Genomic DNA, 17,692 nt, shown 5'->3' with positions numbered 1-17,692 from the left:
ATTCCACTTCTTATAACAAATCCCTAACCCTATGTCTGAGTTACTGAAATCCTTCAATTGTGGTTGAAGACCTCAAGCTGCAAGAGAATCCCCCAGCAAGTGACCCATGCCCCATGCTGCAGAGGAAGGCGAAAAAAACCTCCAGGGCCTCTGCCAATCTGCCCTGGAGGAAATTTCCTTCCCGACCCCAAATATGGCGATCAGTAAACCCTGAGCATGTGGGCAAGACTCACCAGCCAGCACCCATAGGAAAGATTCTCTGTCAGTATTCAGTCCCAACCCATTTAACATCAATCACAGACTACTGGGCATACTTCTCTGTGATAATCAAAGATTAATTGCCAAAAATTAGGCTATCCACCAATACCATCTCCTCCATAAACTTATCAAGCTTTGTCTTAAAGCCAGTATATGTCTTTTTGCCCCCACTACTCCCCTTGGAAGGCTGTTCCGACTTCACTCCTCTAATGGTTAGGAACCTTCATCTATTTCAAGTCTAAACTTCCTAGTGTCCAGTTTATAGCCTTGTTCTTGTGTCCAACATTGGTACTAAGCTTAAATAATTCCTCCCCCTCCCTAATATTAATCCCTCTGATATATTTATAAGAGCACGCATATTCCCCCCTCAACTTCCTTTTGGTTGGCCTAACAGCCAAGCTCTTTCAGTCTCCTTTCATAAGGCAGGTTTTCTATTCCTTGGATCATCCTAGTAGCCCGTCTTCTGCACCTGTTCTGGTTTTGAATTATCCTTCTTAAAACATGGGGACCAGAACTGCACACATATTCCAGAGAGGTCACCAGTGCCTTATATAACAGTGCTAACAGCTCCTTATCTTTGCTGGCAATACCTCGCCTTGATGCATCCTAAACTGCATTAGCTTTTTTTAAAGGCCATATCACATTGGCGGCTCATCAGTCATCCTGTGATTCAACCAACTATCCGAGGTCCTTCTTCCTCCCTTGTTGCTTTCCAACTGTTGGTGTCCCCAATTTATACTAAATTCTTGTTATTTATCCCTAATGCATGAACTTGCACTTTTCACTATTAAATTTTCATTCTATTACTATACCCCAGTTTACAAGGGTCATCCAGATCTTCCTGTACTAATATCCCGGTCCTTCTCTGGTGTAGCAATACCCCCCAGCTTTGTGTCATCCGCAACTTTATTAGCACATTCCGCTTTTTGTGCCAAGGTCAGTAATAAAAAGGTTAAATAAGATTTGGTCCCCAAACTAATCCCTGAGGAATATCCACTAGTAACCTCCTTTCCAGCCTGACAGTTCACCTTTTCAGTACGACCATTGTAGTCTCCCCTTTAACCAGTTCCTTATCCACCTTTCAATTTTCATATTGATCCCCATCTTTTCCATTTAATAATATTTCCCCTGTGTACCATATCAATGCCTTATTGAATCGAGGTAGATTAGATCCACTGTGTTTCCTTTGTCTATAAAAATCTGCTACTTCTCAAGAAGAAGTTCTAGGTTGGTTTGACCTATGTAACTTTTGAAACCCTGTTGTATTTGTCCCTTACCATGACCTCAATGTCCTTAACTCTTCTCTCTTCAAATTTTTCTCCAGACTTATATACTACAGATGTCAAACTAACAGACCTATAGTTACTCTGATCACTTAGTTCCTATCTTTAAAAAGGGAAAAATGTTAGCAATTCTCCAGTTCATACGGTACAGCCCCTGAATTTACTGATTCATTAAAAATTCTTGCTAATGGGCTTGCAATTTCATGTGCCTTGTTCCTTTAATATTCTTGATTGAAGATTATCTGGGCCCCTCCGATTTGTCCCATTAAGCTGTTCGAGTTTGGCTTCTACCTCGTATGTGGTAATATCTACCCTCATATCCTCATTCCCATTTGTCATCCTTCCGTTATCCCTAAGCTCCTCATTAGCCTTATTAAAGACTGAGGCAAAGTATTTGTTTAGATATTGGGCCATGTCTAGATTATCTTTAACCTCCATTCCATCCTCAGTGTTAGCGGTCCCACTTTTTCTTTCTTTGTTTTCTTCTTATTTATATGGCTATAGAACCTCTTACTGTTGGTTTTAATTCCCTTTTAATTCTGATCCAGAGGGACCAATTCTAGGATTGTGAGAGTAGTTCTGTCTCTATGCCTATTCAGTCTTTGCATGTTAAACTAAGTGGTTTTAAGGATCCGTCTCAGTTTTCTCCTGCAAACTAATTGTGACCATTAGTAGTGCCAATTTTCGCATCATTCAGGTACCCCGTGGTCAAGGTGTGTGGTACAGGCCTCTCTTTGTGCCAAGATGATGACGAATTTGAACAGGAAAATAACTCCTCCTGAAGGAGTTTGTGAAAACTTTTTTTCATCCCTTCTAGGTTTGGCCCTATATTGTTTCCCGAGTTAGCTAGGAAGGGAACTGAAACGCCTCTGGTATTAGGATTATCATAACACATGTAAACTGTATTGGGAATCTTGAGTGCTTTGATGAAAGGGAGGTTGAGCAGCCACCACTTTTCAGATCCATAGCAACAGGGTAATTTAAATAGGAGACTGGATTTTGGCAGAAGTCTGTGAATGGAAGTGGAGGCATGTATGCAACGAAAGCTGGCTTTACAGTAAAGATTTGGGGGGGCGGAGGGGGAAGGCAACTGAGTGCTTGTGGGTGGCAGAAAATTTTGGGCTGCTCAACCACTGAAGGCTTTTGGCACCGTAACGTAGTTTCATAGAAACTCAATTTGAGAATCATAGCCACAAGTAATGAACTAAACAAGTCTGCACTAGAATGCACTGTGGTACATCAGTCTGTTGAGTGCTGCGACTGCTGCCTAAAATGAACGGATGTTGATGCTTATTTAAAACTGTGAACTCATTGAAGAGAATCTAGTTCATTCTAACAAGCTACCTAATGAACTGATTTTAGGTTTAGCCAGTTATGTCTAATTGTAATTTCTTGTAGAGCTGTATCTTCCAAACTCAGTTAATAAGTTTACAGAGCCAAAACAAAAAGCTGAAGTATAGTGGATTATTTTTTCAGATAGGTACAGTCCAGCTGACTTAATGTCAACATCCATTTACCAGACTTTTTTTGGACATCTAATATCATCTTCTTCTATAGGACCAGACCGTTCTCCAAACCAAAAAATAAAATTGCCAAGGCTGAATCATATTTTTGCAATTATTTGGTGCTGAAAAGTGAAATCCATTATTCGTCTGTCTGTCTGTCCATACTTACTCTGCAGATAGGTTGCAGTGAAAAGCCACTTTGACATTAAGTACTCCTTTGGAACTGGCAATCATTTTTTCATACAATAAATAAGAAATTGCAATTTAGCTTTGTTGAATAGAAACAGATTTCCATTTAGTTTATTGATATGAGGTGAACTCATCTGTGTTACCATATTTTTATTTGCAGGGCACAGGTAATCTTTCAAAACCTTCATTTAAAAAGGCCTTCAAATTTCTGCACTTATTGGAGGGATTGTTGGTGCACAGTTTATACTTCTAGGAAATTCCCCTCTTCCCACCCTCCCCCCCCCCCGCCCCCTGATAGTTTTAAAACAAATAAAAGAGGCTTTGTTTTGTTGTTTGATTCCAATTTAACAATAAAGCGTGGAAGAACCTGAATGGCTCAATAATGCTATTTAAAAACAAATATTTCAAAGTTTTTCTTGACTTCTTCAGTCTCTCTAATTTCAGTCCTTTGTGCATTTGGCAGTTGCCCTAATTGCTAGGGCTACAAAGAATAGCTTGCCAGATATTTCAAACAGAGGATTACCCTTGTGGTTTAGGCACCCTTAGTTAGAAGGTGAACTGAGATTTACCAAAACTTGCCTAGGAGGTTAGGACCTAGGTCCAGTCAAGTTTATCAAAAGCTTCAGTGAAACTTTATTAAACTACTAGTTTTGTTAATGACCTGTAGATCTTCTTGCTACAATTTCAACATGCCCATGTGATTGATTTACTATTTGCAAGGGCTGGAGTGGTAGTGGAGAATAGGTGGTGTTTAGAAATGAGTGCCAAAAGAAAAGCACATTGTCTCTTCCTAAGACAAACAGCAGGGTGCTGCAGATCTGATCTTGCCAGTAGCCTAGTTCCAATTGAAGTAGTTACAGAGATTAAGTTTGCCTTGGCAGAAAGGTGATGCACACATTCAGGGTTGGCCCACAGCATTTTGGCACCTGAGGCGGGGAGGTCAAATGATGCCCCCATACCTCCTCGCTTGGGCCAAAACTTTGAAATGTATCAATTCTGCCTTCTTCCTGTTCTTCTCCTCTCATGGTACTGCTCTGCTACCTACCCCAATAAAGGAGACCTAACAACTTAAAATGCCTTGCTTAAAATTTTTGAACAACACGTAACTTTCAAACTCCTGAACAGCAAATCTAACTTTTCTTGTCTGCATAGTAAACACTGGCATTTTTATGTGAAAAATCAAAGTGGTGCTTTGTGCCTTCTTGGTGGCAAAGATTTGAACTGCTTCCTGCTGAAAGTCCACAGTCTGGGCTAGCTCATGCTCTGTTGAGATGGTTGCAAGGACGACCAGCCTCTCCTGTGTCATGGTGGAGAATAGATGAGTTTTTATTAACTTCAGCTTGGAGGAGCTGCGTTCTCCACTGGCAACTGTTACAGGAAGTGTTAGAAGTATGCGCAGAGCAACAAAAGCATTTGGAAAGAGGGTGGCCATCTTATTTGTGCACGTATATTCCAGAACAGCCTTTGGAATTGATCCTGCGGAAATGTATCTTGAAAGGGCTTTCAGTTCATCACCTAAATCACTCGCATCAATATCGTGCATGTCGTCATCATGTGTTAACACTGTCTCTAGTGCCCTGCATTGCTGGTGTAGGTTGTCTTCAGGTATAGTGAGGAGTTTTGGAATATCATATAACATCCCAAATATACTGCTGTGTTCCTTGAGCTGCATGAAACGTTCTTCAACTGACTGTTTTGCACAATCTAGCACCTGGTTGAAGAATTCAGCTTTGAATTGTTGTTTGGGGTCTCTTATGGGATTATCCTGGGCTTCGTAATCAAAATGTCGTCGTCTTCGTGACTCTTGTATTCTTGAATGGGTGGGAAATTAGCATCAGTGTGATGTTCCTCTGCTAACTTCTGTGCACTCTTCAGAAAGTTTTGAAATCCCTCTGTAACAGTGTACCCCATAAGGCTTTATAAATGTATGTATGATATAACTGGAATAGGGTTTTGCTACATATGCCATGTAACATATCTGTGTAAAGGTTATGATCTACTGGTTATGTTCATCCTAGTTGTATGCAGGCACCATTTGTGTGTTCAAAGTTATGAACATTGGCTGTATAATTGCTTGATTTCTAAGTAGCCTTAGTTAGAACATTTGGTCACTTCTTGGGAAAGGAGTGTGCAAATTAGGTGCTCAATCAGGAAGTACTTAACAGACAAAAGAGCTTGGAAGACTCCAATCCACATGAGAAGTCTACCTGAGGACGTTCAAGGTAGCATGTGGGTAATGGTTACTACCTGCAAGTCCTGAGTCATGCATGGACATGTGACTTGCCCAGGTGATTCCGAATCTCCATTTTGTGACTGGATTCTACACAGGGTGAGGAGGTGGTCTCCACCCAAAAGAGAGAGTCTATTTAAACCCCTGGGAGACCCCTCCATTTTGTCTTCAGCTGGCTAAAGAAGGAGCCTCTCCACCCCCAGAGGATACTTGAAGGAAACTAGAACAAAGGAGAGTAACTACAGGGGGTGTGAATGAGTACTGGACCCAGGCTAAAGGGAGATTAGCCTGTAAAAGGGAGCATTCTGGAACTGGTGAGGATCCTATCTGTATTTAGTTTGATTAGACATAGATTTGCACATTTTATTTTATTTTGCTTGGTGACTTACTTTTGTTCTGTCTATTACTACTTGGAACCACTTAAATCCTACTTTCTGTATTTAATAACAACACTTTTTTTACTTATTAATTAACTCAGAGTATGTATTAATACCGGGGGAGCAAACAACCGTGCATATCTCCCTATCAGTGTTATAGAGGGCAAACAATTTCAGTTTACTCTGTATAAGCTTTATACAGGGTAAAATGGATTTATTTGGATTTAGACCTCATTGGGAGTTGGGCATCTGAGCGCTAAAGACAAGCGCACTTCTGTGAGCTGTTTTCAGGTAAACCTGCAGCTTTGGGGCAGACCCTGGGTCTTTGTTGGAGCAGATGGGAGTGTCTGGCTCAGCAAGACAGGGTGCTGAAGTCCTGAGCTGGCAGGGAAAACAGGGATAGAAGTAGTATTGGCACATCGGGTGGCAGCTCCCAGGGGGGGTTCTGTAATCCAACCCATCACACCCTCATCTGACCGCTAAGACTGCAGGTATGACTTTGCTTTGTCCAGTCGTTCCATTGCTCCAGATATATCAAGGTCAGCACCTTGGAGTCTCTTGCTTACAACATTTATTTCAAACAATATGTCATGCCACAACACTAAGCCACACAGAAACTTGAAGTTATGTATGTTTCTGTGATTCCATTTCCCTCTGCCACTGTTCTCCCACGAACAGTTCTTGTAATTGCATTATCCTCCATAATGGCAACTATGGCATCATCTATCTTCCCAGTTTAGTGTTTGTTAGGCTTTATCGCCTCCACTCGACTTTCCCATCATGTGGCACACAGTGGTTTCAGCGTCAAAGATGTTTGCAGATGTTACTTCCAAATTTGCCATAGATTAGCTGATGCAGTGAAAAATACATAGATGCTTTGAATAGGGTGACCAGATGTCCGAATAAAATTGGGACTGTCCTGATTTTTAGGCATTTGTCCCATGCCCCGATCGATGTTTGGTTGGGACGCAATTTGTCCCAATAATTCAGCGGCCTCACTAGAAGCTGATGCTGCATCACTGACCACCAAGTTCAATGCGTGAGAACTGCATGGGACCAAAAAAACTCGAAGGTTTAACTCTCGGATCCGTGTCTGCACTCATCTGTTCTTTCCTTTCATGTTGGCACCATTATCTTAGCTGACATGAGAGGTCAGGGCTATCACAATTCCTGTATCTTTCAGCTTTTTAAGAAGCACATTGATGATACCACAGGAGCTGGTATGACAAATGTCAATAAATATTAGAAAATGCTCTGTGACAGTTACATTGCAGGGACATTTTCACTAGGTTCTGTTGTTGTTGTTACAAAATGCACCATTAAAGTCATTTGTTCCATATGGCTGATGTCAAGTGTGCAGTCCAGAATAACAAAGTAATAGCTTGCTGACTTCAGATCTGCCACAATGTTCTGTTTAACTTTTATTGCCAGTAACTGTGTGATCTCATTTTGAATTGTTTTTCCAAAGTACAGTAACTCCTCACTTAACGTTGTAGTTATGTTCCTGAAAAATGGAACCGTAAGAAGGTGGGATATTTCCCTTCCTGCTAAAGGGAGGGAGGCTCAGTGGTTTGAGCATTGGCATGCTAAACCCAGGGTTGTGAGTTCAATCCCTGAGGGTGCCATTTAGGAATTTGGGGATTGGTCCTGCTTTGAGCAGGGGGTTGGACTAGATGATCTCCTGAGGTCCCTTCCAACCCTAATAATCTATGATTCTATGAACTAGCAATTGGCTGAGCTCTCAAGGGTTAACTCTCTCACTCTGCAAGGCAGCAGGAATGGAGGGAGATATTCGCATTTCCCTTAAGTACACTGCCTTGTTAATTAGATTAGCTTGCTGAGACCACAGCTCTGGTGTGTCCCTCCCTGCTCTATGGAAGATGGGGAAGCGGGGTGCAGGAGCAGAGGGGAGGGGGACACCCTATTACCCCCCTCTTCTTCCACCACCACCCCCCCCGCACAGCTCAGGGAGCAGTTCCAAGGCAGAGGGCAGGAGCAGCACATGGCAGTAGGGGGAGGGACACAGCTGAACTGCAGGCAGCTGCTGCATAGGGAAGTTAGGGGAGCAGGGAGCTGATGGGGGGCTGCTGGTCCACCCTGGTTCCAAGCCCCCACCAGCTAGCTACAACGGGCTACTCTTCTTGCAAGCAGTAGACAAAGCAGGCAGCTGCCAAAGGACATTAGAAGGGAGCATTGCACAACTTTAAACGAGCATGTTCCCTAATTGATCAGCAACAAAACAATGTTAACCGGGACAACTTTAAGTGAGGAGTTACTGTAGTGGTGTGTATACATTTCTTGGGTGGTGACAGCATCAAATTCAGCCATCAGCTCCACAATGTTAAGGAAGTTTTCCATTGTTTGGCACATACAGTTGATCTGAAGTGCCATGCAGTGCTAGGTTTTGGATAGCAAGCATTCTCACAATGGAAATGAGCCTTTTCAGAACATTTTGCCAGTAAAGAGACTCTGATGAATCTTCTCTTGATGCTGATCATCTATGGTGGCCTTTAACCTTTGTCTCATCTGAAGCTCTTTCCACCTATGCAATGCTCTCTGGTGATTTGCTGCCTTCTCATAGCATGCCAGCTTTTTCCAGTCCTTTGTTCCTGTTGAATGCACTGTGGCTGGAACATTAGACTGGAAGAGTTTGCAACAAAAACAGTATGCAGCATTCTGGGTTTTTGAGTACATAAGCCACGTCCTCTCCACTTTGTCACCATTGGGGATTTCACGCCAGTAATGTGTTGAATGGAAACTTCTATTTTTATTGTCTTTGGGGAACATGAAGTTTTTCACTTGCTGTGGCCCATACAGTACAAGGAAGTCCATCGGACTACTGCTAAAGTGGGTCCACAGTCCTGGATCATCTAGACTCAAGGAACTAAACTCAGCAGCAGCTGTTTCTCACGCCTCCACCACACTCTTCTCTGATCTACACTTTTCTTCCATTTGAGATGGAGATATGGATGCTGCAGCAGCTGCCAGGCCACCTGCACTCTGACTAAGTGGAAGATCAAGCATCTCCTCACCACTCACATCCTCACTGGGGCCGGAAGGCTCACCATGAACATTTGTGTCTATGTATCTCAGGAGAGCTCCTTCCTGCTTAGATAGAAAAGCTTCCTTTTGCTTTCTTTCTTTTTCTGAGTGCTGCCCCAGAGGGGTGTTTTTTCTTTGTTCACTCATGACTGCTGTTCTGTGCCAGCTATTGTGGCCCTCAACACTCAGTTGAAGGAGACAAATAAGCAGGCTGGTAGCAGGGCCTGAGTGAGGGAAGATATCAGCGTCCAAAGGGCCTAACTGGCTCCTACTGCTTCAGTTGACTGTCTGTTCTCCTCAAGTGGGTTCAGGGAAGCAGCAGGAAACAGGAAGCTTCCTGGGAAGCTGGTGTTAATCAGTCCAGGCTCCTGGAGGTGCTAGAGAGGTACATAAGAGGCTTCTCCTCCTCTCTCTCTCCCTGTAGCTCCTGCTGCTTTCTGTTATTCCCTCTCACCTTTTCTCCTGTCTGCCTGTTATGTCTTTTGTGCCCTCCTTCCTCCAGCACAGCACTCCACCATCTCTGTGCATCTAGAGGAGAGGGAATACATATGCACCAGCAGCAGACATAATTTTCTACGCTCTGGGGCCTAGTGGCACCCTCTGCTCATTCTGGCAAGGCGGCCGCTTCAGTTCGCCTCATGGTAACGACAACCCTGCACACGTTATGAAAGTGGAGGACACACACTCACTCACTCACTCTCTCTCTCTTTTTCCTGGTAAGCTTGAATGTGTGACTTTTTGAAGGTGGGATTTGTGCTCTGTGTCCTCATCTGTCCACCAAATTAGTTTTCCAGTTACCTTTACAACAAGACAATAGTAGTATCATTAACTAAAGCTCTGTTCTTGCATAGGAAGATGCTTATATTGGGTTATGCTAGTTTTCAGCCTGCAGGTACTCTAGTATGGAACACAACCAATCTTTACAGCCAGAGATACTTGAAACAAGATGGGATACTTTTTCACTATTAGAACATTTTTATGTAAAACTTCAGTATCGTGATTGAGTATTTCTGATGTCAAACACCAGCTAACAAAAGTATGGACAATGCCAGGTCTTTGGGCTGGAATTTAGTTTGACTCCTACATTGCAGCTTACAGTTATGGTACAGATAGATGTTGTTGTTTCGAGTTCCTGATACTATGCTATTTATTTGGATCAGAAAGCCTGAACTGAAATTGTTGCATTTCCTAGTGACATCTGTCAATATTTGTATTTTTACTGAGGCTGTGTTTGTGTGGATAATGGCTGCTGTTTGGATTGGTCTCTGCTGTTGTGGGGAAGAAATAATAGAAGGTATTTAACAGAAGGGAACTAAAGACACATTCATTAAGATGTTGCATCTGACGTTGAAAGGAGTGTGGCATATTAAAGGCAGACTGAGTAAGAAATAAGGATTGGCTCTCACACCCTTTGAAGGCAGTGGCTCTGTGGAAGAGTGTACTCACCACAGGCACGCCACCCCATGGCTGGGCAGGACATAGTGGCTTCTCCTTTGGCAGCCCTTGAGCTTCAGCTCAACTTCAGGCTTTGTGGACCTTCCAGCAGCTGCCTCCAGGGTCTTTGCACCACTGCCTTAGGTGGGCCCAGAGGGGAGCCCAGGCCTACAATCTGCTCTGGATTCCAGACCAGGAAACAGATAAAGACTGTTTCTTCAGACCCTCTCTTCTGTATCCCTCGGCTGCTTCTGACCGTACGCCACAGCATGGCTCTTCTCACAGCCTGTTCCTAGGCTGACTCTCTTCTGCAGATCCACCCCCAAAATGGGAACCAAGCTAGGTCAGGGGAACAAAAGGAACATAACGGTCCTGCAACAGGGCTGCCTGCCCTGAGGAGGCTCTGAGACTTTAGAGGTTCTGGTTTGGCTCTGGCCCCAGCTGGGTCTTGCTTCATGAAGCTAGCCGAAAGGTCCTCTCCCAGTCAGCTTCTACTGGGCTGGACTCTTCCTTTTTTAACTCCTCCCTCCAGGCTTGGCACTTCACACATGTAACAGGATGGGGCTGATTGGTCCCACAGACTCTCCTTAACCCTTTCTTAGTGTGGAGTCTACATACCCCATCACAGGCTCTCTGATGCCAGTGGGACAAGATCTTGAACTGTGCTTACATGTTTGTGGCTAACAGTTTTGACCTTGTCTGCACTAGCATTTGTCTTCCTATTTCCTACCAGCAGAGCTACATGAATGGTGGGAATGCTAGTGTAGACAGGTCAGTGGTAACCACTGGGGTTGTAGTCCTAGTGTCTGTTAGACCTTCTTTGAGCAGACTTAAACAATACTGTGGTTAAAACACTAGCAGCCAGTCTACATATGTGATAATGCAACGAGGGGAAAACTTTAATAAAAATACTAGGGTAACCATAATGTGCAGAGAATCTAAAGCATTAACCAGAATGAATGAGGGACCAGTTAGTCAAGATTCTTGTTACTTTTACTGACCATCTGCCAGGGGAATCCCAGAATCTAGATTTTTACTTTCTTCCTTTATTTAAAAAAAAAAAGACTGAAGTTTCTACTTGTTGCAGCTTTGAAATGTGAGGTCTACAGGGAGAAGGGCTGAATTTTTTTGTTGGGGCACAAGGCTAGGATAATGGAAAAATTCTGCCGTCAGTGTTCATTACGCTAACCATGCATTTTAACACCTTTAAAAACCCTGTGCCGATGACCCATCCTTCTCCTTTCCATTGCTGTGACAGCGATTGCAGTGAATTATTAAAGGCTTGGCTCAAGGGGAAAGGGACAATGTCATTGCTAATTCTAGGTGATCGGATATCTTTTGGGGGGCTATTTTTTGTTGTCTCCATTCCACAAGTAAATGTTGAGAATTCAGAGGTACCTCAAGTTTTTGAGGTAATGAAGAGAAGAAACATTTCAGGATTCTTTTAGATCTTGGTGGGGGGCATATGAGGCAAGACTCTGTGCTGGATTATATACTGGAGTTGGCAGTCACAGCAGCTGTGGCAAAGACACACATGCAGCTCTATCAACTTGCTTCTCTAGGGTTTTCCAGCTGCATCCCATCACTGCTCCCCGCCCCCAGATTATTTGTGTGTTGAGAATTGATAGTGGGGTACACTAAAATACTTTGACTTGCACTTTCCCCACTAAACTGAAACTCGGGTTTTTGCTTTTCTTAGGTGGGTTTGCTGAATTCTCCGGCTGTTTCCCTGGCCTCTGTGAAGGAAAATCTGTTCTAGTCCCTACTTGTATTTCTCAACCTTGCTTACCTGTCTCCAACATTGGTCCAACCAGAATCCTGCCTCATCTTTACCTTGGTTGTCAGCGAGATGTCCTCAACAAGGTGTGTACTTTGAAATTATTATTTACGGCCATGGATGTGTAGTTTTCAGGAGTGAAAAGAGTTGCTTAAAAAGAAAACAAAAAAATATACAGATCACGCTTTCTGAAATAATTGCGTCTTGTGAGTGCATTGTGCTGTTACAGCAGTACAACTGCAAAACACCTTGCGTAAATGCAATTGGCAGACTTGTGTGGCTTAACCTCAATCAGCTATGTGATACCTATTTCAGCAATCTACCAGCCAACGGGAAATTAATCATCTGTCACTGCAGAAGTTGAACTAGCTTCATGTGTGGCTCCAACTAGTTCTTCTGGCAAACATACAAGTTATGAACACAAATGTACTGATGCCAAGTACAGGACAAAAAAAAATTTTGTGTTATTTCATGTATTTTCTAGAAGTGCTAGGAAAAATCTGTTTGAAACACCGGGCATCTTGTAAGGAGATATAACTGCATATATCCTTCTTTAAAGTCATCTTATCAAATATAAAGTCTTGGACAGTCCATTGGGCCTTTTAAATTCATCCATACTATAGCACTGTAATCGCGGTAAAACACTGATCACAAGTATAAATAAGTTTAATAGATCGCTGTTCCTTGGCTGCTTTCCTAAAATCAGCAGCTCTGCAGTGTCTTTAAAATAGCCAATTACACGTTCTGTGGGGGAACTAAAAATTCTTGCAGGGGGCCAGGCTCATAATTTATCTAAAAGCTTCCTCAATATCTAATTTCTATTGCCTTATGTGCATACATGACCTACCTACATCCCTGGCTCATGCTTCAGCCCTCAAGTCACCTCACCAGGTAATAACTTTTGTTTTATGTTGAAATGAAGGGGGGACAAAACCTTCCCTCTTTCTCAAAATTCCAGTTTATTCCCATTTGACAGCTAGTATTTACAAGGTGTTTAAATACTGAGCTGTGAGAACTATCTAAGACCCAAAAAGAGGTTTTTTCCCTGTCCCTAACAGGTTACCTCTTCACCCAAGTAGGGAATGTCCAGTTTTGTATGCATGTAAAAACTTGTGTGTGAAGACATTTCTTGTTCCAGTCTTAACAGGCCTGTAATTCTATCACAGTCAGATCCCTTTACCATAATTATTCTTTCCAGTTCCTTCTGTTTCTCTCTGCTTTCCAGTCTGTTTTTAATAAGGTATTGTTCATGGCTTTTTAGATCCATTATTTTAATGGAGTCCTAGGAGTACAGGCAATTTACTAGTTAGTTGTTTCCACAGCACATAAAGAAAGCAGCCAGTATGGAGGATAGTCCATGGCGATTATATTCACTTGAGATTTCTTTTAAAACTTGGACATATTTTACTGTACAACAAGCCAGCAGTTTAGACCCAACTTGTTTTTGGTGGATGTCTGAGTAATTTATCATTTTTCTTAACATGTATATTCTTAGTGGTCCCAGGACAGTACAAATCAAAGATTTTTCTTTTTTGCCTTGCCACAAACCCATGGAACTTCTCCAAGACGCTTTATTTTCTATTCTGATTATTTTAAATACACAGTGATCCCCAAGGAGGGTCATGTCCAGACATCACAAAGTCCTGCTCAGCAGCCCCACCAGATTCCTGATCAAGGTCCCTGCGTTCAGGATAAGGGACAGAACTCTTGCTCTCATGTTATCCATCTGGTTCTGAGACACTAAAGGCTTTGCTATTCGTTATGCCCATAGTGGCCCCTACCCAGTGAATAATCCTAAAGGGGGAAAAAGAAGCTCTTCTCGACACTTACAAGAAATTAATGCCTCTAAAGGGAGGAAAGTACTTGCACAGTTATTGTATGTGTAATCTTCAAGGACAAAGCTTGGGTTAATTTTGTTGAGAAATGGGTGTGGGATAAGGGGAGTGAATCCTTTCAGAGTGGAGGGGTTGTCTGCGAGAGCCCTAAGTGTGTGTGTGTGTGTGTGTGTCTCTCTCTCTCCTTTTTTTTTCTTTTTTTTTCTTTGGTTCCGCAGAAGCAGGGGAACATGCCATTAGAATTTCTGATCTTGATGTAAAGGTATGTGGCCACTAGATTGATAGAAGTCCTTCAGTCGTCCATGACTAGAGCTAAAGTGGGACCCTAGAATTCCATCAAATCCTACATTTCTTCATCTATCTGTTGAGGGAATTCAGGTCTATAATCATTATCCACTTTCCATTTCCTTTGGAGAGCCACATAAAAGGTGGAATAAATCTCTCTCCCCCGAATTGGTGGTTCTGTCCCTGTCCTGGATAGATTATTATTTTCTTCATTTATCAGTTTGCTAGAAGTTCTAGCAGAAACTAGGAACTGTCTTTTGGGTTTCTTATCAGTTCCAGGGCAAAGCAGCATCTTATGATCTCAGACCTATTTGTCCATCATACATTGTCCTTCCTCCCTCTCTCTCTGAACAAAAGGTGGAAGACTCCTATTGTGAGCTAGACATCTCTGATGGGGCTTACCCTGCAGTAAGTAGGTAGTTTTAAGGGTATTGATGGCCCTCTGCTTATTGTCCTGGTGACTTGCCTCTTCGGGCAAGTCTGTACCAAGACTTTCACCTTGAATATCTGTAGCCTTTTCTGCCTTCTCTATGTAGCTGAGAGAGCAAAAGGAAGATCTCTGCGTCTGGAATCCCATTGACACCTTCCCAGGTGATTTAGCAGCAGAAAGAGACTTTCCTTCTCTTTTATGGTAGATGCCAACAGCCTTCTTCATTTAGCTTTCCTGAGCACCTCAGTTTTCTGGCAGTCTGCTAGTACCAACAGTGATGGATATGTGAGGTACTACGTTTCAGAGAACAAGTTGGAAGAGGGCTCACTGTGATAAGAACTCCAATGCTTGATTGCCTAGATGAAAGGGCCACTTTCGCAGCCTTTCTCTAGCGCCAGGATATGACTATTGAGAGTGTCCTTAAAAGGAGAGCAATCTAGAAGAGATGGATCATTTAAAAAAAAATGTTCTAAAGGGATGAAAGTGAGGACTCGCTGCTGGAAGGAAGGCAGGGAACCAAACTTAGTGACAAGTGGCAGAAGAACTTTCTCTGAGGCAGCCATTAGGATTGCATGCCCCCGACTGACAGCTCGGCTTCTGTCTCCACTGCTTCAGGTTACAAGACAAGGCCCTTATTAGGATGAGAAGATAGGCTCCTTGTTCATGTTTTTAAATTGTGGAAAGTGCAGGAAAATATATGGGCAATTCTGCAGGGAAATCCCAAATTGTATAAAATTCACAGGTCTCTATTGTCCCTGCTTTTCCCTTCTAAGTGCTCTCTGATCATCAGTTGTCTGTCTGTGTGGTGAGCAATCCCAACCAGACCAACTGATCTCCACATCACTGAAACTTATACAAAATATTCTGCAAAACGAATTATAAATCTGCCATAAGATTCAGCTGTGGATATTGGAGCCTGTAGATGATTCAGTCTAGTTTATGGGGCTGGAGGAGTCTCTGACACATCACTTGGCAAGCTTGCTGAGTGTTGTCCTCTGCAGTCTTATGTGAGACTCCTGGGAGAAACTAAACATTTTATCCTGTTGCAGAAGTTTTTTGTACCTTCAATCTGAAGTTACCAGTAATCCCCAACCTAGACCAATTAAAACAATATTCACAATGTTTCTGATTCATAAGTATAGTTGGTAAATAGTATCACTTATTTAAAGGTAAGGCATGCAGAAATGTGTGGTTGCAAATTTTTATGACTAACAAAAATTGAAACGTCTTTACAAAGTCCCAGGGATTCTTTACATGTTCGCTTTGTTGACGTTACAGTTTTTTTAAACAAATATTTTAAGAGAACACCTATTTCTATTTTAGGATTTTATATTGGATAGCTTTTTAGAGTTTAAATTAAAAATAGGTACAAAGTTCAGAAATGCTTCTCGTGTACCCATTATGAATTTAGTACTTGAGGCCTGGCACTGAAATATTTAGGCATTTATCTTTTACTCGTATGAGTAGACCCATCGAAATCTGTCAGACTGGGCATGCAGGCAAAGTTGGTATAAACATTTGTAAAGTCAGGCTCTTATTAACCCTCTCTACTATTAACTTTCTGTATTTATGGATAACGAAAATTGACTAGTCAGTTCCACTTTCTGGGTCTCAAAACATTTAAGACAAAGTTTGAGTATTTGCAAAAATGTTACAAGGGGGTATTTAGATCCAAACACACTCTGTTTTTGTTAATCTTAAAATTTTTGTAAGGACACAACCTACATTTTGGGCATATGCTTACCTGACTGTGTATCTTTCAAAGGATGGCATATAACGTACAAGTCCGTGTTTGCAGGTGTAAGCAAGAGTTGCTCAGGCTTGTGTATATTTCATAGGCACATTTTATATAAGTAACTGTAAAACCTTTTGCTTTGCTCCTTACAGAACTATTTTGTTTTCCTAGACCTGGCTTTTTTGTCCTGGAAAAATATGGCATTTTAGGGTAGTCATTTATTTTAAGATTAAACAAGTCACAAAATGTAAATAACTTGATAAAAGAGCATTTACCTCCTTTTCATGTAGTTGTTAATATTAGGATTTCTGGATCTTCCTCCCATGAATTTGCCTTACAGTGAAATCACTATTCTGGTTATTACATTATAGTCTGCAGCTCTGTGAATGATTGATATCCCAAACACAAGGAATCATAACTTCTTTCTTTAGGCCTAGTCCCAAAGATGAGCACCGACTCCTTTTTAAAAACACAAACAAACAAAAAAAAAGCCTCAAATACACATAGACTTGGAATGCGCTGTTTTATGCCATCCTCTCCATTCCAATTTACATAATCAGTTCCTCACCAAAAATCTTTAAGTTTGAGTTGAGGTTCTTAGAGTGAGTGGCCCACCAGCACCATATGAAAAAGCTAAGAGAGAAGCCATTCAACACCCCGTCTACATTCACTCAGCAGTTCCCCTTCCACAGCTCGTATAGCTCTTCCCTCATCCTGAACAAACCGTCTCAAAGTCCAGCAATGGTTGTTGGCGATAAATTCATTTCCCCCCTCCCCCGGTTGTGGCTTTCGTAAATTACCTTGAGTGTGGTTCTGTGTGTGATTTTTAGAGGCATGTGAAAGTAAATGAGGTACACTGTCAAACTGCAAATGGCAGCTGCATTCCTGTAACATTTGGGAGAACTTACATGAGTTGGTGATCTGTATTATTCTTAGTGATCTGAATTTGGTGGTTATTTTTTTTCTTTTAGTATTTGCATTGATGGGAGTCAAGCAACCTTGATTCAAACTTAAAAATATCACGCCCACGCCCACCCCCGCCAGACTCCATTCCCAACTCCCTGGTTAGGGTAGCATTGAGCTTGGCACTCACATCAGGACTAAAATGCCTGTTTCATGTTGAATGACTGAATTAACTTCCATATTTGGCACAGTAACTCTTCAGAGGACAGATGTCTTCTCTGTGTGTGTTTTTAAGCAAACTGTTTATTGACTCTTGTGGAGGAAACATTGATAAATGCTCCCTGTTGGAAACATTGTGCTGTATTCCTCACGTTTCTCTAGGTCCCTGGCTATACAAGATTCTCAAATA

At 42.1% G+C, this 17,692-nt stretch overlaps 1 protein-coding gene across 1 annotated transcript in view; it reads left to right on the top strand.

Moving 5' to 3' along the window:
- Nucleotides 1–17,692, top strand: part of DUSP16 (dual specificity phosphatase 16) — a 111,298-nt gene that overhangs the window by 73,979 nt on the left and 19,627 nt on the right. The window contains exon 4 of the mRNA XM_032803025.2: nt 12,018–12,181. Within this exon, the coding sequence (XP_032658916.1) occupies nt 12,018–12,181 (164 nt within the window). The remainder of the gene's footprint in view (nt 1–12,017; nt 12,182–17,692) is intronic.

This window comes from Chelonoidis abingdonii, chromosome 1 (genome assembly GCF_003597395.2).
Source record: "Chelonoidis abingdonii isolate Lonesome George chromosome 1, CheloAbing_2.0, whole genome shotgun sequence".
Taxonomy (NCBI): domain Eukaryota; kingdom Metazoa; phylum Chordata; order Testudines; family Testudinidae; genus Chelonoidis; species Chelonoidis abingdonii.
Note: the sequence above shows the minus strand (reverse complement) of the source record. Positions and strands in the feature narration are given on the sequence as shown.